This window comes from Ctenopharyngodon idella, chromosome 20 (genome assembly GCF_019924925.1).
Source record: "Ctenopharyngodon idella isolate HZGC_01 chromosome 20, HZGC01, whole genome shotgun sequence".
Taxonomy (NCBI): domain Eukaryota; kingdom Metazoa; phylum Chordata; class Actinopteri; order Cypriniformes; family Xenocyprididae; genus Ctenopharyngodon; species Ctenopharyngodon idella.
The window spans coordinates 16,546,069-16,570,270 of NC_067239.1; the positions used below are offsets into that span (position 1 = coordinate 16,546,069).

At 37.0% G+C, this 24,202-nt stretch overlaps 1 protein-coding gene across 2 annotated transcripts; it reads right to left on the reverse strand.

Moving 5' to 3' along the window:
• Positions 1–1,781: 1,781 nt before the first annotated feature.
• Positions 1,782–24,165, reverse strand: map3k7 (mitogen-activated protein kinase kinase kinase 7). 2 transcript variants are annotated; one of them, XM_051876110.1, is made up of 17 exons: positions 23,438–24,165; positions 22,936–23,046; positions 22,728–22,793; positions 22,545–22,590; positions 19,998–20,136; positions 18,180–18,308; positions 16,228–16,352; positions 15,981–16,111; positions 15,791–15,872; positions 15,244–15,350; positions 15,005–15,155; positions 14,297–14,377; positions 9,830–9,897; positions 7,812–7,875; positions 6,505–6,566; positions 5,960–6,075; positions 1,782–3,816 (listed from the first exon to the last, which is right to left on the reverse strand). In XM_051876110.1, exons 1-17 carry the CDS (start codon positions 23,522–23,524, stop codon positions 3,636–3,638), a joined length of 1,746 nt encoding a protein of 581 aa, XP_051732070.1. In that variant the 5' UTR covers positions 23,525–24,165; the 3' UTR covers positions 1,782–3,635. The 2 variants fall into 2 exon arrangements, with proteins under 2 accessions (XP_051732070.1, XP_051732071.1); XM_051876111.1 differs by lacking the exon at positions 14,297–14,377 and having other exon boundaries at positions 23,438–24,162.
• Positions 24,166–24,202: the final 37 nt, after the last annotated feature.

Sequence of the window (24,202 nt, forward strand, 5' to 3'; positions counted from 1 at the left end):
GTCACGACCGCCCTGCAGTTTCTGTAATGCGTAACCATTCCTGATGACCTCATCAAAGCCCTGGGTCCCTCCGGTCACCCTAAACCCTCCATAGTCTGTTTCTCATTTCTCGCCATCACCATCGAACAACAAAAAACAAAAGGACAGGATGACAGCATCTCATCCGACGGCCCCTAAACAATACCCTCAGTCCCTTTCTCAACCTCCTGAACACTTCACACTGGCCAGAGAAGCCACAACACACAATACTTCAATGACATCATGTAGATTGAATGAGTTCGATTCAAGTGGCTCCAACCTCAAGCACATGGCGTGACAACAAATGTACCGTGCAGGTAACATTTAAGCCTAATTTGCACAATACTTGTTATTCTAGGCTGTAATACACACCACCTCCCTCATTTTCCTTTATCTGAAGTTAATGGCTATTACTTTTTTTTGCTAATGATATTATATTAATGTACTACTTCCTTAAGTTAAGAAATTATGGTTCACTTATGTTTTAAGAAATATTTGATGCATACTATTGTGTTTATCAAAGTCATTTGGGTGATTTTTTTTTTTTTTAAATCAGCATCACACCAGATTCCTTTGTTTGAAAGAGGAAGGATTTGCGCAGATGAAGAGCCAGCTTAACCTCTATCGCCCTCTTCTGGTTTAAAGAAGCATTACATTCTCATTACATTAAAGGAATATTCCGGATTCAGTACAAGCTAAGCCCAGTCGGTGGCATAAAGTTGATTTAAAGTTTACATTCTTCGCTTTACAAAAACCAAAATCTTGGTTACAGTAACAGTGAGAACATACTATTTCAAAAGCAAATTCCAATACATAAACAATATATATATTTAACATGATTTTAATGTGAAAAATGTGTTCAATGCGTATTTTACTAAGTAGGCCTACTATTTTTTTTTTTTTTTTTTGTGAAATATCTATTTTTACATCTTCACCATGGCAATGTAACTCTGTCAATCCTAAAATGACTCTAAAATGATTTAAACATCTTTACAGCTCAAATAATACAAGTTGTTAGTGTTTATATAAAATTTTACATTTTTCCATTTACCTCCATTGTAGGTGCTGCACCAAAACCTTGTTTTTTTTTAACCTTAAATATTGTTTTAAACAATTTTATCCTGCCATACTTAACATTAATGCTTTAATGAAGTTTTTATATTTAATATAGGTTTATTCTAGTGTACACTGAATTAATTAATTTAAACACTATATACCTATGTTGCTTTAAAGTAGGATACACAACAAAGAAACAAGAACACTGAATTCATGATTAAACAGGCGTATAATATACATTGCAATATTATATGTAGGCTTACAATAATAAATGCTCTCTCTACATATTACAATGAGCTTTGATGAAGCTACTTAGCATTCCTTCGTTACTAGTTCTAAAGTGACGTTTTAGAATTAGTAATGGGGACTCAACTGTTAAACTGTCAACTTGTGATTTGAATCCATGGCGAAGGAAGTAGTTCCTCACAAGAGGGTTTTTAAAAACAATCCGTTGTTGTTTATTTATTTACACACTTGTGCTGTTGAACTGTTGTATAAACGCAATATCACACTCGTAGCCGTGCGATATGGCTGTATATCAGCACGCTGATTACCTAGGGCACATGATATATATATAAAATTATACACACACACACACACACACACACTATATATATAAATATGTTTGAGAATATTTGCGAACAATATCCTGTTTTTTAAAAAAAAGCTGAACTGAAGACCAGAGACAGCACAGACAGTTTGAAGCATGATGTTTACCTGTTCGATTTATTTCAAGATGCGACCTTCACCTGTGTATTCCCGTTCCCAACAGCTTAAGAAATCAGACATCTTATTTACAGCACATAGTACAGAAACTCAACATGAACATTGAACTCGAAGAAAAAAAAAAAAAAAAATAATACACCACTTCACTGTTAAACAAAAAGTTTTGCAGAGAACTCATCTGAAGATCTTGAACATCCAAATGTGTCTTTAACCCTGCTCAAGATTTCCTCGGTATAGAGCGCATTCTTTGTAATCAGTCGGGATTGTGCAAAAACATCGGTGGAGTGTGTGCTGGGGGCAACAAAGTAAAGTGTGTGTTATCTAAGAGGAATTCATAATATGTAACAATACGGCCGATTTTCTCTTTCAAAATCTTAAATTAAGTACAGGGATGAAAACTAGTGGTAAGAACAAGGAACTTAACTAAAAAAGAATGGGTGAGTAGGTTGACTGCCCTTATCGTGATTTTATGATTTCTGCAGCATATTGACAAGATCATTCAGACCAGACAAAACTCTGGCCGCTCTTGATTTCATGTTGCATTCGCAAGCCTTTTAAAACTCCCATTCATGTTTCTAATCGCGGCATGTGAGCGGCCTCGTTGCCGGAAAGCAACAAAACAAGTCAAGTAAATCGCAAACAATTCAACTCTAAGGCATCATGTGAACTAAAAATACCTAAATCAAGCTCAGAGAAAGACAGCCTTTCCCACACTTACAACAAAAACTATGAAGCGGATCTCTGAAAACCCTGGATAAATTACCATACGTTGTTAGATAAAGATACACAACAGAGCAAAGAAACACAAGAATACTGTATTCATGATTAAAATGTTTGTACTCACAATCACATACACTCAAGTCCATTTGTTTCAGTCTCTTTAAGAGCGATGATTTTTGAGCGTTATGTTAAAGGAAGCGGATTACAAACAGCATTTTCTTGTGAGGCCGCACATACACACAGATCGACCCTTGTTCATCCATAAACACAAGGTCGACATGCAAGGCAAATGTAAAATACATCCCCCGATTTCAATCAATACATTATAACACATTTAGGGCAGACAAATCAAAAAAGAGGGAACATCTGTAGCACTTTTTTGCATAAAAGGGGTTAAAATGAAAAGTACACACAAAGTGAATGCAACAAAATAAAAATCTAGATTTTAAAATGATAAAATTAGCTTTTGTATGTAACCTAAAGCCACTTTGCGTTCACATTCTTAAGGACCGACACCTAATTGAGGGGAATTAGGCGAACCCCACAGAGAATTCTGGTATGGTTAGAGGAAGGGAAAAAACAGGTGACATTCCAAAAGACCTCATTTGTTCCTTTTACATCCTCTCTTTGAACATCCCTGGCATAAGATGCCGGTTTTCCTGTTTGAAAACACATCGTTTTTGCAGACAGACTCGGTTTGCTGGCTCGTTTAGACTTGTATGATTTCTGAAGAACTGTCTGTGTGAATCACGGCCAACAGTTCTGTTTTACACCCACCGGGCTTTAAATGTATCCCTGCTTTTGCATATCCTGCCGCAGACTCACGGGTACATGCAACCCAGCATGCTTGTGCAGTTGAGCGCAGGGTCTCAGAACCGTTTGCATGGGTGGAAATGGCCCATGGTCACTGTGGAGAATAGCTCATACAGTTGCCATCTTCAAGTTTCATGGGCATATATGAGCATGGGCAGCCAGGGTGGGGTGCTTTTAGGCAGAATAAGGGGGTTTCTGGGCCAAACTATATAGCTAACCCCAATGTTTGGATTGAGGTGGACGAGATAACGGGGGTTGTGATTATAAGAGTCAGTCTGGCTCTGTTTCATAATGAAAGGGGTTCATGATGTGCCCTGTCTCTTTTGCTGCTGTGCTCGGATCAGCTCCAGTTGCTTCTTGCACTGCTGGTAGTAGGTGGACAGACTCTTGTTCTCCTCTAGGAGCTTCTTGTGCTCCTGAGCGAGGCGACATGCGTTCTGCTGATCCTTCTCGTCCTGGTCCAGTTCTGCTATCAGCTCTTTCCTGTAAAGATGTAAAACAGACATTAGAGAAAGAGAAAACAAGATATAGATCATAGTAGGGATGTCAAAAGTACCAATACTTTGGAATCTAGTTTATCTGGTATTGTTGGTTTTCATGTTTGGCTCATTTTGAGCATTTGTTTTGGAATGTGGCACGATTTCACCCTTAGGTTCGTTTAGCAATATGTAACTAACAGAGTTTGAATAACAACAGTTATGGACGTATTACATTGTTATGCTTTTCAATGGCTGTTACTATAGACTTTTTGTTTTTTGTACTCTGTAATATAATACAGCAGCTTTGTTGTACATGATAGCTTTGTATATATATTTTTAAATGTCTACTTCAACAGTTGATACTCCTGTTAGATACCTGTAATGGTTGAAGCCCAAAGATGAGCATCTTTGTTGTATTGTTGTTAGGTAATTTGTATCAACCCTGTTTTCTTTTTTATTTGCTTAATTAAAGGGATAATCCAACCACAGAGTTTCGGTTCCCCTTGACTCCCATTATATGGTGAATGGTCAAAAATATAATAGAAACCAATGGGAACCGAAACTATTTGGTTACTAACATTCTTCAAAATATCTTCTTTTGTGCTCTGCAGAAGCAAGTCATAGAGGTTTGGAACAACATGATGATGAGTAAATGTCAGAATTTTCATTTTTGGGGTTAACCATCCCTTTAATTACTTAGAATTTTTTTTTTTTTTTTTTAATTAAATTTTCAGAAAGAGCAAAATCGAATAGCATGCATACTACAACTTACAAACAGAACATAAGTACAAAATCTATTTTACCATAGCTTTTCCATATTTAAATAAATATTTGAAAAAAATTAGATGAAAACTTTATACTTTTCATATTTTAAGAATATGAATATTTATGAATGTTTAATATATTACATATTTAACTTTTTATAATAAAGGAGTATTAATTCTTGCTGTGATGTTTAGTATCAGGGATTGTGAAATGTCAGTTTGATGATACGGCAACACTAGTGTTATTTTAGTATTATTTATATACTATTATAGTTTATTATGATCTGCAAAGTTACGACGCTCAAAGTTCAATGCAAAGGGAGATATTTTCTTTCACAAAAATCGCTTTTTAAAGGACTACAACAAACACCCTGCCCCCGAGAACACGCAACAAAAGAGGCAAGGCCATGTTGGGCTGCTTTAGAGAAGAAGAAGAGTTGTAGTAGAGTGTTGTTGCCATGCCGTCATTTTACGCCGGACTGCTTCACAAACAAGGGTCAATTCAGCGCTGGATTTGCACAAAAGATTAACATGACGGCACATGCTAGTCGATGAGTTGAATCAACTCCACAGCAACTACATAAATTTATCCCCTAACCATTCAGAAACAGTCCAGATGCATTTTATAAGTTGTAACTTCTTCCTGAGTCTCTCCATCAGTGTCTGACTCTGGTTTGAACAATGTAAGGCTGAACACCGTTACTGACAATCGTCATTTTGGCTGTGTGAGATTCTCCAGTTTTGTTGTTGTTAAGCAACCGAAGCGCGAGCTGTTAAAGCTCCGCCCTCCTTTGGAAAGCGGCCGGGAGCAGCAGCTCATTTGCATTTAAAGGGACACACACAAAAACTGTGTGTTTTTGCTCACACACAAATGGGGCAAATATGATCTGTGGGGTATTTTGAGCTGAAACTTCACAGACACATTCTGAAGGACACCAGAGACTTATATTACTATTATTATCTTATATTATTATCATCTTGTGAAAAGAGGCATAATAGGTCCCCTTTAATATTTTGAATTAGCTTTTATTTTTATATTTTCAATTTTCATTTATTTAATTTTTAGTAATTTAGTCATTTGCTTTCGTCATTTTTATTAGTTCCCCCCCATATATTACTATTTATTTTTAAATTTCAGTTCAGATTTACTCTTTCTTTCTAGTTAATGATTTTTTTGCTTCAACTTTAACTTATTTCAGTTAGTTGCCAAGGCAACTTTTCTAAATGTCGTTAGTTTTTTTTATCTATTATTTATATTTTATTTCAGCTTTTATTCAATTCATAAGAAATGTGTTTAATAGTCTTGGTTAATGATAAAAACCCTGGGCAACCCAAGTTCCTATTGTACATACTGATGATTTGATTCAGATTCCTCAGACTTACTTCCTCTGTATGAGAAGAGCGATCTCTGTCTGCACCTTCAGGTACTCCTGTGCCATCTTACAGTGCTGCTCAAACACTGCCATTGATTCTTTGGAGTTTGGACACGGGGCTAGAGGCTGCAAACAAACACAGATTCATTCATTAAATGTCACCTTTTGGCTAATTAATCTGAAATGCAAAAGTGATATTTATACCAGCCGTGATCTGATCGCCAAAAATATCAAAATGCCTCACTCTCAATTTGCTGCCATGTATTTATAACTGAATTACACCATATAAATAGCATAAAAAAGGCTGGTTAATCTTTAACCCAGACTTGATTCGATTAGAGGGCTGTTTTTACATCCTGGGAACCTTTTCTGAGAGGAGTGATACCATAGCACCCTGGAAACAAAACCATCCACACCACAGATATAGACTAAACAGTTTCCATGCACGTGCAATCATTTGTCATAGTATTTAAACCTTTTGACATTTTCAGCTTATTTTTGGTGAACAAAAACTTTCTAAAATCTACATATATCAGTCACATCTGAAGTGTGTACCTGTAACTGATGGTCCAGGGTCAGATAGGCCATGGGAATGGAGTTATCTGAGCCATTGGTGTCTAAAAGAATGGGGAAAACAGTTTTAGTAAACATCCAAAAACCATTAAATGATCCGAACTATTCCATCCGTATTCTATGGTTATGTATATTATTTGGATATGAAGAGCGAAGCAGCCCCCCCTACGCAGAACAGTGTTTTTTTTTTTTTTTTGTAGTTTGTTGAGTAATGCTGATAGTAAACTGATAACCAGCAGAAAAAGAGTGAGAGTTGAGCAATAAATAGCCCAGTCTCATCTCAGTCCAGGACTACGACTGTCAGACAGAAAAGCGTCCTAAATCATTGATGCCGCTTACGTAATGTCTGCAGCTCTGCCTGAGCAGTTTACCGTCACTGATACAGATTTACAAACACACTGAGGACATGAACTTTGAGGTCAGACTGAGGGAACATCAACGGAGTGTTCAGAAATATCTTCACAAAATGTCACAATCTGCAATGATGTAATTCCAAACGTGCACAAGGCTCATAATAATGAATCAACTAGAATCCCAGCTTATTGGGTTATTATATATTTATACAATCCATTTTTAAATGTGTGTGTGCATTTACACCTGTAAAGCCCGGGACACACCAAGCCAACAAAGAACTAGCAGCGGCGAAAGCTGACTGTGTTGTTGCCTCTCGTCAGCTGTGTCTCGGGTAAAAAGCTGTGCTTGAACACACCAAAAGGCACTTGTGTTCTGCATCTGCGTGTAAATAAATATCTATTGCAGCAGGTATCAATTGTCTATTTTCGTCATTCAAAAAGTGAAACCGATACTAGGACTGCAGATATACAAACCGTAAACAATTCAGCACTTGCTTACCATTTTGAATATCAATCACGTTGATCACTTTCTTCATACCAGTCGGCTCATGTTATTATGAAAATATTTATGCATTCGAATGCTCAGGTAAGATGGCGTAAAATTATAACAGCCTTCTGTCTGTACCATCTTGACTTCTTTGCTCGCTTTCATCACTTTCGCTTTTATTCTCGTGCAGTGACTCGTTCGCTAAGCTAAACTGCAAATCAGGGTCCTCTTTCTCACTTACGGCCCGACAGCAATTCAACATGCTGAATCAGCCCAAAAAACCCAGACGGCATCTGACTATAGCCAATGGTGCAGAACACACCGAAAAAAACTAAGCCGACCAATGCTCAAATATGTCAGCTTGGTGTGTCCCGGCCTTAAGATTCTTACAGGAACTCTGTGTGCAAGCATGAGTGTGTGATGGTTAGAAAGAAAACTGTAGACTCTACCTGTCCTGTCTGGCGTAATCATCCTCACACTGGGGCTGGATGGTCTGCTGTTGTTTCTGCTATCCTGTGATTGGTCAAACAATGTTTCAATTAGAAACTTAATAAAAAAAAATAAAAATAAAAAAAAAAAAGCTCAAATTTGGAATACTGTGGATTCCAAAATGCTGTTTTTGCACCCATCGAGAGCACTGCAGGAAGGAGATGCTACAGATCCTCTAATAAAGGATCCCTATCACAGTGTTCATGTGATGGTCACCATAATGAAGCAATATAGCCGTTTATAATCACGTGATCCTGAGTGCAACATCCTTACCATTTATTTTAAACCGTGAGGTCATTTATTGAAAATCTTACCAGGAATTTTAATTGCTCTCACACACCCAGGGATTCAGTGAAAATTAGTACGCAAGTTGAAATAAGTTTGAATTCAAAGCAAACAATAAAGCAATATACTTCCACAATATTTTGGCATTATTTGGCAACAATCTTTGCAGCTACACTACCATTCAAAGGTTTGGGGTTTATTCAGAAAGGACACATTAAACTGATCAAAAGTGACAGCAAAGACTTTTATAATGTTATAAAACAACCGTTTTCAACATTGATAATAATAATAATAATGATAATGATAATAATAATAATAATAATAATAATAATGTGTTTCTTGAGCACCAAAATCAGCATATTACAATAGGGGCTTTTGCACCGAATAGTTCTAGGAACTCAGTTATAGGTACTAGCCACTAGGATAGTTCCCCGAGAACTAATTTCTCCCCTGGGCCATATTACTGGTTGCATTCGCATCGGGAATAGGAGCTGTGAAGCGGCGGACAGCGGCGTCTTTAAGCGCGGCATTTACAAACGCTAAAAACCGGTGGATGGAGGATGCTGTGATTGGAGCTGTGTTTGTTGTGTGTTGTGGTTTTCGTGATAACGGAGATTGAATGTAAACGCATAATTTACGCCACTGAAAGAGCAAAAAGTGGGGCTAAGAGACGAAATCTCCTATGACAACTTTCAAGAAAAGAACACAACCCTGCAGACAACAGGTAAATGCCGTTATAGCCGTTTTCCATGTTCTTGAAGTAAATTTGTTTACACAGCTTTTAAAAAATGCCAGTGTTTGACATGCGTTTGACCAATCAACATACACTTACGTCACTGATAGTTCCTATAGTGCTGGTTTAGACCCTACTCTGAAGCAGGAGTCACCCAAAGGGAGTTCCTAGAACTAAAATCATTCTAGTTCCTGCGGTGCGAACACTGCAAAATCCAGGTACTTCAGCCAATAGTTCTAGGAACTATGAAAAGGTTCCTCCAGATTTCCGAAGGATCATGTAACACTGAAGACTGGAGCAATGATGCTGAAAATTCAGCTTTGCCATCACAGGGATAAATTACATTGTAAAAAAAAAAAAAAAAAAAAAAAAAAAAAAAAAAATATATATATATATATATTAAACACTTATTTTTTAATAATAATAATAATAATAATAAAAAAGTAATATTGCAAAATATTGCTGTTTTAATGTATTTTTGATCAAATAAATGCAGCCTTGCTGAGCTTAAGAGACTTCAAACACATTAAAAAAAGCTGTCTGACTCTAAACTTTTAAACAGTAGTGTATATTACAAGCACATGGTTATGTTTACATTTGAATGGGATTTTACCCTTCAAAAAAAAAAAAAAAAAAAAAAAAAGCACATGAAAATGCATTTTGAAACAAACCAGAGAAATCGTCTCAACCGTAAGTGATGATCTGCCTGGTGCCAACTTAACTTCTGGTTGAATCTAGACCCACACCACCGTCTCCTTTTACAAAACAGATCTTATGCAAACCGCCTATTGTATCCTCCCAGTGCATAAGATGTGAGAGCTCTTATTTCACACGAGATATGGCACACCTTTTTGTTACTTGGCTGTATAAAATGCCATCGTTAGATTGTTTGTGGCACCTAAACTCTTCCCAGTTCCTTACATATCGTACCACTGAAAGTGTGAAATTGAAGCATCCTACCTGACTGGACTCCGTACCAATGGCAGGAAGATCCTGCACTGATCTGCGTCTATGAGGCTCACAGGTCGCTGCAAAAAGAGATGAGAGACAGAGAAAGGAGAGAAAAGAGGAATCTGATAAGTCTTATTGGTAGTGTATGAGCTCTTGTCCAAGGGCTGGAACAAGAGGGATGTGACACTCAGACAGCTGCACTGATTAAAGCCCCAAATCACTACCATGACAGCATCTCCTCTAACATGGCCTTCACGTGACCAAACCCCTTTTGCAGTCCCAGCAAAACACACACACACACACACACTACACCAAAAACAGTAGACCACACCTACAGAATTACATAGGCAGCTCATCCTGCTTTGATTGGACAGCTCCTATCATGGTGTGATAATGTATTTTGTTTGTTTGTTTGTTTTTTTTGGTTTTGGGAGTTGATTATTGTGTATTTATGGAAAATTAAGCAATAATGATAGGAGCTGTACTCTTTTAAAAGATAACAAGTTTACTAAAGAAAGCCAATTAACAAACACTCACACAAATCACTTCATAGACAAACTATAATTCAGGTAAAGCATCTAGAATAGTACCAGCAAAAAGGAAATGCAACCATTACCGATAGACTGTGACTTAATAAATATAATGCAAATGATTAGGTGGAATATTCCAGGTTAATACAACTTGAGCTCTATGAACTTTATAAAAGTAAACCTGATTACTTTTACTTGATATTCCTTTGAGGATACATGAAAGGAATGTGTTGTAACTATTTATAAAGCAAAACTCCACCCAAAATAGTTATGTTGGTAACATAACCACATAGACAAGTAGCCCTACCTCAAAAAGATGATGCAGACAACTTTATAGCTCTTTGTTTTTTTTAACTTAAATTCATGCAAGTGCTTTTAAAATAAAGAAAAAAAAGAAAAAAGAAAAACAAATACATTCATTTAAAAAATAAAAAGGCTGCCAGCTTCTGCAAGGCTTCTATTGTATGTTTATCACTGTAAATGCATTATAAAACCTGAAGGATGAGTCAAAATTCTTTGTAGTCATCTGCTGCATGCCACAGATACTGTTGATAGATCCTAATTTGCATTTAACCAGTAATATTCCTTTAATGTCTATGTAATCTCTCTTATACCATGAAATCAGCCCATTCAAGCACACAATTAAAAAATTAAAAACAAAATGTTACAACAAAAACGGTAGAAAAAACCCCCAATAATCCTCTGATGAATATGGCCCTAACTCTTATTATTAATAATGATAGACATTGATGAGGTCAATTGCATGTCAAAATGATTATGAGAATAACAAAAATGATTGACAGGTTAACAACATGCATGTAGGAGGGATACAATTCAAATGCCAATCAGATTTTCTCATTGTTACACCAAATTAATAACCTCTTCATCATGCAACTCCTGCTTTGAACTTTTTTTCCCCCCACTCCGCAATCCTTCAATGTCCCCATTTCCTTCAGCATTATTAGAGATGATGATAATAATAGCGATGACCCTCAACGTAAAGGAGATTTATCACATCCACTGAATTAATGAACAAGTTAATGAACTTGTGTGTATGGAGGGAAGATCAAAAAGCAGAGCATTTGGCGACATCCTTTCTGCAGGCGAGACAAGGACGAGCTAGTGTAGGACCACTGAGAGAGTGAGAGAGAGAGAGAAAGAGAGAGAGACAAACACACATGCTGGCTGATCCTCTTTCACCTGCTACAAAGCCAAACAGGAAGACTGAGGCAGGCGTATCAATCCACATCCCCATCTACACCTTCATTCACCATGCATGCTTTAAATCACTTCATATGAGATTTTCTTGATTATTTTTAAACAGCATTTATAAAAAAGGTGCCTCTAGTGGTCAGAGGCAGACATGAGAATGGGGTGTGAAAATCATTGCCTGCAGGACACTACAATCAAAAAAGCAAAGAGAGATGAGCAGGAGAGAAAGAAGAGAGTGGAATGGGTGTTACTCCAGGATCACTAACCACCGTCAAATCTGACAAAAAAATTTGTTGGAAAAACTACCTGAAAATATTAGCTGGAAATAAGATCAACAAACTGATTGATTCTGGATTCAAAATAGGGAATAGTGAATCCAACACTGATCTAATAATTATCTTGAGCAGGGGTTGCCAACCTTTTTTATACAAGTCATTTTTAATTTGTTCATTACTGGACTATTTCCCAGCATTCACCACAGCACGAACAAATCAAACATATCATTCTGTATTATTTGTCCCATACTTTGACCAATTATTAATTTCTTTGATTTTTTTTTTTAGTCATTTGTAAAGGCTGCAGATGGACTTTATTAACTAAATTTACTGCTCTCACAAAGAGTAATTTCAGGAAAAAATATTTTGAACTAAGAATAACTAGAAAAATTGATATTGACTATAGAAATTTCCTTGCCCTTTTTGAAGATTTTAATTTCCATGACTTTTCCTGACATTTCTGAATGTTCCTGATATTTCCAGCTTATCCAGGACCATGGGAACCCCTGCTTTTATTGAGTGTCTTGTGTTGATAACTAAAAGCACATTATGTCATTTTCTTTTGTTCAAAATTAACAAAATTTAAGTGAGTCAATACACCAATTCTTCTTTCAAAACGTGTTTTTGTCTTACCCTTTACTATGGTAAGCCTATTATAAGTGTTTATATTTTAGACCTAGCAGGATGGTTATCACAGGAAACTGTGTACATGCATCACCTGCCTGTGCATGTCTCGTCATATCCATAAATAGACAAAAGTTGCTCTGCACTGGTTACATCTCTTAAAGGGTTAGTTCACCCAAAAATGGAATTTCTGTCATTAATTACTCACCCTTATATCTTTCCAAACCCGTAAGACCTTCGTTCATCTTTGGAACACGAATTAAGATATTTTTGATAAAATCCAAGAGCTTTCTGATCTCCCTATAGACAGCAACGTCATAACAAATTTCAAGGCCCAGAAAGGTAGTAAAGACATTGTTAAAATAGTCCATGTGCTTACAGTGGTTCAACCTTAATTTCATGAAATGACAAGAATACTTTTCGTACAAAATAAAAAACAAAACAAAACAAAAAAAGTAATGACTTTATTCAACAATTTCTTCTCTTCAATATCAAGTCTTCTACGCTATTCACGTAGTAAACACAGTGCAGCGCTTCCAGGTTCTATGTCAGAACGCCGGCTCAGTATTGGCCGACGCCGTTCATGTGAGCACCACAACGCATACGTGTGCAGAACCCGGAAGCGCTGCACTGTGTTTACTATGTGAACAGCGTATATGAACAAAGTCATTATTTATTTATTTATTTTTTGTGCACAAAAAATTATTCTCATTGCTTCATAACATTAAGGTTGAACCACTGCAGTCACATGGGCTTTTTTAACAATGTCTTTATTACCTTTATAGGCCTTGAAATTGTTTATGACGCTACTGTCTTTATCAGGGGTGGGCAAACCTGGTTCTGGAGGGCCGCTGTCCCTGCAGAGTTTAGCTGCAACCCTGATAAAACTCACCTGCGTGTAATACTGAAGACCTTGATTAGTTGGTTCAGGTGTGTTTGATTAGGGTTGGAGCAAAACTCTGCAGGGACAGCGGCCCTCCAGGACTGAATTTGCCCACCCCTGGTCTATAGGAAGGTAAGAAAGATCTCAAATATCATCAAAAATATCTTAATTTGTGTTCTAAAGATGAATGTAGGTCTTACGGGTGTGTAACAACATTAATTACAGTAATTTCATTTATGGGTGGACTAACCCTTCAAGCCTAGTCGTAAATGATTTACGAACGACAGGATAACCATATTCATCCGCAGTCACAAAGAGCTGAAGCGCAACCAAAACAATAGTCTTCCGCAAAATGCATGCAGTTGTTTTTTTAACCGCTAGAGGGACACTATGTACCTTTAAAGTGCACCTCTAAATTGTGATTTTGAGTGTCACCATCGTGTTTTGTGTGTGGCATGTTAAGAATCATGTATTTAAAACACTTCTCCCTGTAAACCTCATTAATACTCAAGTATTACTTTAAGTGCAAAAAGTAGGCCAAAATAAATTACCATACATATATAAAGTAAATGACTTTATATAAATTCTTAATTAATCCACTGGATAGCAAACTTGTGTGATTTGTCAAGTGGATCTTTGTGGTTCACCTGGAGTATATGGCTTAAATATGGTTCATTACTAACCACAAGGTTACAACCCCTGATCAAGAGTTACTTCCATAATAGTAATAGTGCATCAGTGCGTCTTGCATGCCCACAGCGCAAATGCACGTGCATAGAAAATGTTCAGATGTGGATCTTACGTTGTTCTTCTAGTCTCCTTAAAATGAAAAAGTCAGGGTGACGGGGGATATATGACATGCAGGAGTAACAACCAATGCTTGCTCGTGCGTCACAGTGACGCCCTTCTCTGATTAGGAGCTGTTTGCTGGGAGCACCTGGACTCCCGGTACCTGTGACGATGATCTTGGGAATGTCCAGAATGGTGCCATGTGATGCCGTTTTACGGTGACCTCGCTTATATTGTGGACGTGCTGCAAAAACACACATACAGACACGCGCATGTAGCGACGAACACAAGCATGCAATGTGTGTACTGAGACAGAGAGAGAGAGCGAAAGTGTGTGGTGCAGACATCAAAGCTGATTGGGTGAGGGACATCACTCCATTCTTCAGCTGCATTAAGACATACATGCAACACATACAAACAAACACATACATCCGTGCAGTGGCAGGAAGCCTGATGAACTAGTGACTGCTGAAGCACAGATCAAAGAAGGAATGGAGATGCCATGCAGCTCTTTGTGCCTGATGTGTGTTTGGGCGCACTGACTGAGGTCAGCGGTACACTGGGTACTAGTGTACGCACTATTCAACCAGTGCAAGTACAGAAAAGTGAGGTCAATGTCTACAAAAGGGACATTGTTAGTGGTGTGTATTGTTTGTTAACATATCAACCTGAGACAAAATTGATAACAGGAATATAAAAGTGTGAAGTTTACAAATATATCAATATTTGTGTCTACTGCAAAAGAGAAAAGAAACTCCATATTAATAAATCAATGTTAAATAAGATCAACTGATGTATGAACTGTAAAATGTCAGCTTCGCAATGAATTTCTGGGTAGGTATGAAACTTTATGACAAGCGTTGAGGAATACCTGCGGGAGCAAAGGGCAATCTGTGCTCCAGTTCGGAGAGATCCGCGCTCATTCGTTTGCTGTCGGATGAAGCCAGACAATGTGGCCTGCCAGAAAGACTCTCTACGCTGCTTCCTCTGGAGAGGGGGTGACCAGGCCTTAAGGGGTCGCCCTGAAACGCACACAAACACGGATTCTACTTCGGAGCTTTCTTAAAGGACACTGTCTTTGTGTGGTTATGTCAACGGTTGATGCGTTACCTTTGGTTTGAATGGGAACTTGATGGTGTCGTTGCTGCCTGGGGAGTTGGTGTGCTCCATGTTGATGTCGTTCTTGTTGCTGGTACATGTGTAGTCTATATATGAGCCTGGATTAAACAGATATGATATTTAAATGTAAATTCAGAACATTTTAAAAATGTAACAACATTTCCACATTCACTGCCGTTCAAAAGTTTGGGCTCTGTAAATTTTTTATGTTTTTCTAAGAAGTCTCTTTTGCTCACCAAGGCTGCATTTAATAAAAAAAAAATACAGTAAAGACTGTAATACTGTGAAATATTATAACAATTTAAAATATTTTAAATCTAATTCTTGTAATGACAGTCTTCAATGTCACATGAACTTTACCTGACCCTAAACTTTTGAACGGTAGTGTAACTGTTCGGAAGAATTTAGTCTAAACCATTTGTTTAGCATCTAAGCCATTTGTTTCCCACCCACACCATCAGAAAATGATTTGAATAAAAAAAAATGAAATAGCCGTGAACAAGTATTTATTATTCAAGCCTATTTTGTTATTCTGTACCTGTGCTGGCGGCAGAGTTACTCTGGCCTTCATCTGAATACTGATAAGGGTACTGAAGAGGCTCTTCTGATCCTGGGAAATACTAGAGGGGGGAGAGAGGGATCAGACCAAAGAGGCAGATTTAGACACAAAACGAGACGGCCAGGAACATTGGAATGATTTGCCAGGCATGCTGGTGGTGTGGCAGTACCCTCATGAGGTGGCTCATAATCTTCACTATCTCCTCCATGGAAGGCCGCTGCGATGGGTCTTTGGACCAGCAACGAGTCATCAGACTCTCTATGGGCTTCGGTAGGTTCTTAATGAGAGGTGGCCGCGTGCCTACAGAAAGAGAGATGACTGAAGCTTCTAATCTTGAACCTGTAGACGATCTCAGCAGATTCTCATCATGACAAAAAGTCTTAATTGGGGCACAAGCAAGCGCACATAAAACTCACCGCGGTGCACAGCCCACATGATGCGGAAAGCAGGGCCACCAATTTCATCGAAGGGCTTCCGGCGTGTGATCACCTCCCAGAGAATAATACCCCAACTGAACACGTCACACTTCTCACTGTAGTTACTGCCTGTAACATACACACATACAGATAGTAATCACCTACATGCACATCATTTCCTGATTAAGTTCCACATTCTGGTTGAACCTTTATTCTGAAAAAGACATTTATATGCTCCACAGCTATTGTCACTACTAAACCACAAAATTCTGACATTTCAATGTTTCTGTGAAAGAGAATTATTATTGTATTAACATTTTTATAATGCTTAAGTAAGGAATGCCACTGACATGGACGCGGTAACTTATTACAGCAAGTTGTTGGTATGAATCACACTGCCGTTTAAAGTTTGTTCAAATTAACACTTTTATTCAGCAAGGACACATTAAATTGCTCAAAAGTGACAGGAAAGACATTTATAATGTTACAAAAGTTTTCATTTTCAAATAAATGCTGTTCTTTTGAATATTTTGTTCATCAAAGTATCCTAAAAGAAAAAAATTAACCATTTTCAGCACAACCATTTTCAACATTGATAATATGAAATGTTTCGTGAGCAGCAAATCAGCATAATAGAATGATTTCTGAAGGATCATGTGACACTGAAGTCTGGAGTAATGATGCTGAAAATTCAGCTTTGCCATTACAGGAATGAATTACATTTAAATATATATATATATATAAAAATAATTTAAAAAACAAAACAAAAAACTATTGCGTTAATTTGTACTAATATTTTTCAATACAAACATGTATTACCATTTGATCAAATAAATTCTGCCTTGTTGAGCATAAGATAAAAATCTTATTAACCCCCAACTTTTGAATCGTAGTGTGTGATATAAACTGATATAAACTTCTAAGACTTCAATGGCTTAAAAGCCTTTTAAATTCAAAAATAATTTTCTTGTAGTATAAATTAAGGAAACTGCATTTCCAAAAATTATTTCAAATATTTTATTAATTGCATTATCTATTTACCACGCAAGATGTGCACCAATACGAAAAGGAAATACATATTTTATATTGTTTTCTTTTAGTGTTAGTCTTGTGTAGTGGATAAACAATGAAATTTCTTTATATTATTACATTTTAATAGATGTTTAATACAGTAAAATATAGACCTTTATCTTTTTTGGTAAATAATTAATTATTCTATGTTATGGTTGATATTTGCATCGACCTACCCAAAATAGCAACATAGTATCAAATGGTACCACACACCATAAATAATGAAAGCTATTTCCCATAAGCTAATTTTTTGCCATCCAGGGTTGTGGAGCCTTTATCTTGTCGGCCCTTTTTGAACAGATGAGCTAATTTCCACTCATGCTGCCCTGGAGAGCCTTAATTGCTGCTCTTATTATTCTTAAATTACAGCGCCTCGCACTAGTATGTCTTTACGCTGCCTTGCTTTGGTCTTCTGATAATACTGTTGTCAGTGCGGGAAATGAGAAGCGCTGCATCTCCTCTGCTGGCAGCGCTAGTGGAGTAACAACATGGGATTTCTGCTCCTCCCTAAACAAACAAGATAACAACCTGCTCCTAATTGATGTTTCCTCCGACCCCCCTGACAGCCGAGTGCCCCTGAATGCGTTTGGTAAAATTGAAACCCATTAGTGGTTGATTGCAAACGCATGCATTAAATTATAATGGTTTCATCCATCAAATAGACCAGGAACATCCAGTAACTCTGGTTTTAGGGAAATATTTGCATGCGTCATAGTGAAGACTTAAGTGGCCTATGAGAAGACAAGTAATGAGAAAGACTGGTAAAAAAAGAGAATGGGATGTCAGTTTTGATCATTGGATACAATCAAAAACAAACCAATGATAAGCCAGTGACTGTGACTGTCAAATATGAACAAAAGTTCTTGGAAAGTTCCTGAAACTTGCCTTCAAACACCTCTGGGGCCATCCAGGCTGCGCTTCCCTTGTTGTTAGTCATGTGTGTCTGGATGTCACATGCTGTCCCGAAGTCACAGATCTTCAGTACAGTACCTCCAGCAACCAGAAGCAAACTATGAACAAAAAAATATAGATTTTTAGGCAACATGGGAGTACTATGGCAATATTGTATTACCAAATTATGTCTAAAATTCTGCAACAATTTTTTGTGGTTATTATTAGTCTATTAAGCAGTTTGTTTTAGTCAGTTTAACATTCCTATTCATTGAAATGCCAGTTGCAATAAAGTGTACAACATCTTCCTTGCACTGTAAATATTGTTGGCTTTTGTATTATAAGTTGCTTGTGATGTCCCTCATTTGTAAATTTCATGTGACTAATTAGTTTGAAGCCAGAGGAAAATTATTGCTTGATGGCACCAAAACAAAATGTACATTCCCAACCTCTTTATTAGTGAACATCCTGCTAGTGTATGCAAACTTAAAAGGTTGTATTTGGGAAGTCAACAAGTAAGTTCACTAGGTTTCAGGACAGAGCCAAAGCCTTTTGGGTTAAACAGAACATATACACTACCGTTCAAAAGTTTGGGGTTGTTTATGAAAGAAATCTCTTATGGTCACCAAGGCTGCTTTTATTTAATAAAAATACAGTAAAACAGCAATATTGTGAAATATTATTACAATTCAAAATAACTGTTTTCTATTTTAATATTTTTAAAAATGCAATTTATGCCTGTTATGGCAAAGCTGAATTTCCAGCAGCCGTTACTCCAGTCTTCAGTGTCACAATTCTTCAGAAATCATTCTAATATGTTGTTTTGGTGCTCAAGAAACACTTCTTATTATCACTGTTAAAAATATTTTTGTGGAAACAGTGATATATTTTTATCAGAATTATTAATAGAAAGTTGAAGAGAATTTATTTGAAATAGAAATATTTTGCGACATTATAAATATCTTTACTGTCACTTTTGATGAATTTAATGCATTACTGATGAATAAAAGTATTAATTTCTTAAAAAAATTAAATACTTAAACGGTAGTGAAGGTTAAATACAAGAGAAAGTAGAAGTGTGTGTGCCTTATCAAGAATTTCAGCATGAGAACATTAACTGAGTACATATTTTGAAAATTGCTTGAGTTTGCAATATTTTGAGCAGAGCTACAGGTATACACAGATGGCAGTTAACCAGTCACCAACTGTGCTTTAGTCCTATTAAACAGTTTAAACAGTTGTGAACTATTCATGGGGCTTTGATGCCAACTGTAGTGAGCTGTAATATATCAAATGTTAGTAATAACCCAGTTCTTCCAGAGAACTTCATTCTAGGTGTCTGGGAGAGAAGCCAGCTGACCATTTCCATGGTGTGCTGCCAGGGCTTTTTACAAACAGGGCCTCATAAATAACCAGCCCTGGCCTGGACAACACCATACGCTGCCACGATGTAAGTGATGCAGGGTAAGACTCCAGAACATACATCCTTCGACACCTGGCATTTATGAGCGATGGCAGTCCTGAATGATATAGTAATGTTTCCACCATCATCAGTCAGAAAACAGTCAGCACATGTATAAGTTTACACCTGGTGTTAATCTCAGGTGATTAGATCGCAAATGGTCAGGCAAGACTTAATGTAACCAGGTGTGTTTAAAACCCTTATCGTTGAATAAAAGTGAAAACACATCTTATACGACAAGGACTAACTTTAACAAGCACGGGGGTGAGGAGAAAAGGGAATTCTCAGGTTTCCAGTGACATGAAGCAAGACAGTGTGATGAGAGAGAAATGATGGAGGTGCATACTTGGGTGGTTTGAGGTCCCTGTGAATGAGAGCCTTTGGTTTCATGCCGTGGAGATACGAGACCCCCTGAGAACACTGCAGGGACCAGCTCATGGCATGAGATGCAGTGTAGTGAGGGAGAGGCTCTGCACCGTGCAGCACTGTCAATACAGAATACAGTCATAAACACAAGCACGCATACATGCGATATCATTCACTTGTGAAACAGCTTGTGTGCTTGGACACTGACTAGAACTTTAGGACTTGCTATTACTACAGGCCTGGGAACAGGGATACATTTTTGAAATGCAACTCTTTTTGAAATGCAAAGTTCCATGGAATCAAAGAACAATTGTACTGCAAAAAATACTGCACAAGATAATCTGTTGTGATGCTCGGAGCACGTATGCAAATTTGTATATATAGACTGAAGAGTATTTTCACATTTCTGTAAATTAATTCTACAACAGAACAAACAAAATATGATTTAATTTGTCCAACAACTGGAGGCAAAGTATTTAAGTGACACAAATCTAATTTCGTTTTATTTAATTCTATTTTATAACTGCAAACCCAATACCAGCCAGAAAAGCCCTTAAAACTAGTAGGCAAAACTTTTAACAAGCCAAAAAGTGATTTTTCAGAATGTCAGTTTTACCCTTACATCGGTAGTTTTAAAGTAATTAAGTCAAAGATGTCTAGACCAGTGGTTCTCAACCTTTTTGACTCCTTGGCCCCCCTAAAACAATATTCAAAGGCCCTCCTATCTAAGCTGATACATATCTCTGGTACTTCTTTTTTTAACCCTTGTGTTATGTTGCGGGTCAATTTGACCCATTTTGATTTTTGAGTTGTTTTTTTTCCTTGACATTTTGTGACTTTTTCTCATTTAGGGTCATGAACATGCATGCAAAGTTTCAACACGCGGATGCGTTTTGACATATACACACAAAATTACTGTTACGTTCATGATGTTTGTGGGTCAAAACATTTCTGTGTTGTATGTCAGAGCTCTTCAAGTCTAGTCCTGAAGGGCCAGTGTCTTGCTGAGTTTAACAACTTTTTATTTTCAAAGGTTGTTGAAATACAAAGTTGTTTTACCTGTTAACTGTCTGTCCCACTTTTTGAGCAGACATGAAAATGACTTTTCCAACTTAAATTGTTAAAAAAAAAATTGAGTACTTCAGAGCACAGACTTAAGTTTGGTATCTTTTTAAAGGGGAAATGGCACAGATTATTGTAGAAGTTGTAAAAGTAAAGTTTTAGAAATGGTATAGATGTTTACATTTATGAAAATTGGAAATATAAAAATATAATTTTTTTATATTTTACATAAAATATGTATTTTACAAAACATGTTTAACTCTAAAACATCAAGAAAATCAAAACTAAATATCTAAAAAAGTTCTGTGTCAACTTTTAAGTTGATATTTCAAAAAAAAAATTTTGTGCACAGTACCAAACTTTCCCACTAGATCCAGACTCCACCGGTAACCATATAAGGACTCTTCAATTTCCATGCATGGTTTGAGTGATCTGAACCATAGATTTCCATAATATTTATGAAGCAGACATCCTATTCAGAAGTAGTTTGGGCTGTAATGTTAATATTTGTTTTGAATCCAATCTTTAAAATCCACATAAAAAAAAACACGGAAAGAATCAGAGCATGTGTTATAGTTTGGCACCACATCACAAATGAAGAATCTATCGCTATTTGTCATTTCTTTTGAAAATCAGTCACGAAATATGAAAACTAGAGTCTGAAAGCTTTCAAATTATATATAGTTTGTCAAGATTACTTTAGGTTTAGACTAAGATATATTATAGTTATAAATGTGTAATCCCAAATGTCCCACAGGAGGGGGGTGGAGCAGTCTTAAAAATAGCGGTTAAAAACATTTTTATAAATCATAAATTCAGAAATGTATTCTTTGTAATGTGCGAAAAGTATTGATATTAAAAGTTAATTATTTGTACCTGCTTGTATGCTTTTTTTCATAGTGTGATATTTGGGGAATTGTACTGAATCCAAATAGGGTCAATTTGACCCGGACCATAACGAGTGTGCACAGAAATCGAACAGAGCATGAGGGTTAATAAAAATAAATTAAAAAATATGATGTCAGTAATGTAAGTTTAATCTTTACTTTTAGTTTTTTTGTTTTTTTTACCCCACTTCAGTGTCACATGATCCTTCAGAAATCATTCTAATATGCTGATTTGCTGCTCAAGAAACATTGCTTATTATCAATGTTGAAAACAGTTGTGCTGCTTAATATTATTGTGGAATCTGTGATACATTTTTTCAGTATTCTCTAATGAATAAAATGTTCAAAAGAACAGCATTTATTTGAACAATGTCTTTACTTTCAATTTTGATCAATTTAATACATCCTTGCTTTTTTAAACAGAAAAAAATCTCATTAACCCAAAACCTTCTTGATTAGTTTTTTTTTTTTCCTGTCGACTTAAGTACTTTAGATATTTGCTAAACTTCCAGCTGACCTTCTGATTTAAATAATTCTGTTCACATTTTTCAAAAAGTAACTTAAAAAAAATAACTTACCATTATACAATGAACCCCCTTCTGCATATTCCATCACCAGACATACCTGCAGTAAAATCATTAACCTTGTCACATGTTTCTTTTCACAAGAACCAAAAAAATGTTGGATCATAAACACTTCTGGATCAAGTTTCATGATCATGATCAAAATCCACTCAATAGCAACATGTTGTAGAGACTTACAGGGCTACTGCAGGAGCCATACAGCTTCACAATGTTGGGATGATTTACACGAGACAACTGGCGAAGCTGGATAGAGAGAATAAAGAAAACTCAATCAAATGCTTTTTAAAATAAATGAGACCAAATGGATGTTTATTCAGTGTACGTACGATTTATGTTTCTGACTACAATTACTAACATGTACAAATTAAACAGAATATGACAGCACCTCAACAAAGAAGGCATTTCTCTCTGATTCACTCTCTATAGTCTTGATGGCCACATCTCTGCCTTTCCACTTGGCCTTGCACACAACACCAAACGCCCCTCTGCCCACCACCTACAAATCACACATGTAGGAGAACAACACAAAGAATTAAAGTAAACATTTACAAACTCACAGCACTGGAAAAGTGCAAAACAAACCTAACATGTAAAACTCAGAAACTCAAACATTACACAGGTTCACGTCTAGAGCAGTGTAAAATAAGTGTTTTATAAAAATTTATTTCAGTAGAACACATTTTGTAGAACTTCAAACACACTGTGGCTTGACAAAAACTATGAAAAACATAAAAAATGAAGTTAAAAATAGAGATTAGGTGTAGTGAGATTATACAATGTCAAGTGTCCCAGTTGTAGTACAGCTATCAAGGGAATGTTTGCAGGACATTTAAACATTCCTGTCAGCGTGTTTATTAACTTTATAACTTGCGTATCAAGTCACTCACCTCTTCCACGTCAATATCATTATATTCTATCTCCTCAAACGGGTACATAGGCGGTGTTTCCAGCATATCGGCGGAGGGCATAGACATCGCTAGCTCGCTAGCCAGCTAATCATTAATACGCAAACAACTGACTTTATAGTCTTAAAACTACACAACCGAACGGTTTCAGAATAAAAACGGTAGCTGGAGCACCCCTTCCTCCAACACGGCCTGCATTACACAAATATAGGTGTATGATAAGTCACTTTAAAAACTTGTTTAGCGGCTAACGAGCTAACCTGTCAATCTAATCCGTTAGCCAGACGGCTAAGAGGCTCCGAACCAGATTAAAGTATGTCAGACATGCCAAACGACGGTAAATGTTGTCATTCAGAAGGGGAATACGCCTTATGGTCTCTGTGAAGTACACTTAAGGGTATCCCATGAACATTAAAGCGCTGGCTGTGTGTGTTAGCGCTAGGCCGCTTGCTGGCTCGCGCTGGTGCGGTCGATGGATCTCCCCTCCGCGCAGCGCTCACTCCACACCGCCGCTGCCGCTCCGCACATCGGCCTCTCTATGTGCCCGAAAATACCGCTCGATAAAAACTGCTTTACGTGTCCAGTTGACCAGGACAAAGCATCCGAGCCATCGGATACGGGGCTAGAACTTTACAGCTCTCGCCTCCATGGGCTCGTTTGTTTTTCTTGTTTTCTGTGGGGGTTGTTTTAAGCTCCAGGAAGTGTGCGCTCTCTTGTATTGTGCCCCCTCTAGTCCATGCCAACTGA

What these genes read in the sequence shown, in the direction of transcription:
- map3k7 (XM_051876110.1), bottom strand. Translation starts at nt 23,524, where the DNA reads ATGTCTATGCCCTCCGCCGATATGCTGGAAACACCGCCTATGTACCCG. An exon ending in ATGGCTCCTGCAGTAGCCCT is followed by an intron (nt 22,591 to 22,727) that starts GTAAGTCTCTAC and finishes ATTTTACTGCAG; the next exon opens with GTATGTCTGGTGATGGAATA. An exon ending in TAACTCTGCCGCCAGCACAG is followed by an intron (nt 15,351 to 15,790) that starts GTACAGAATAAC and finishes TGTTTAATCCAG; the next exon opens with GCTCATATATAGACTACACA.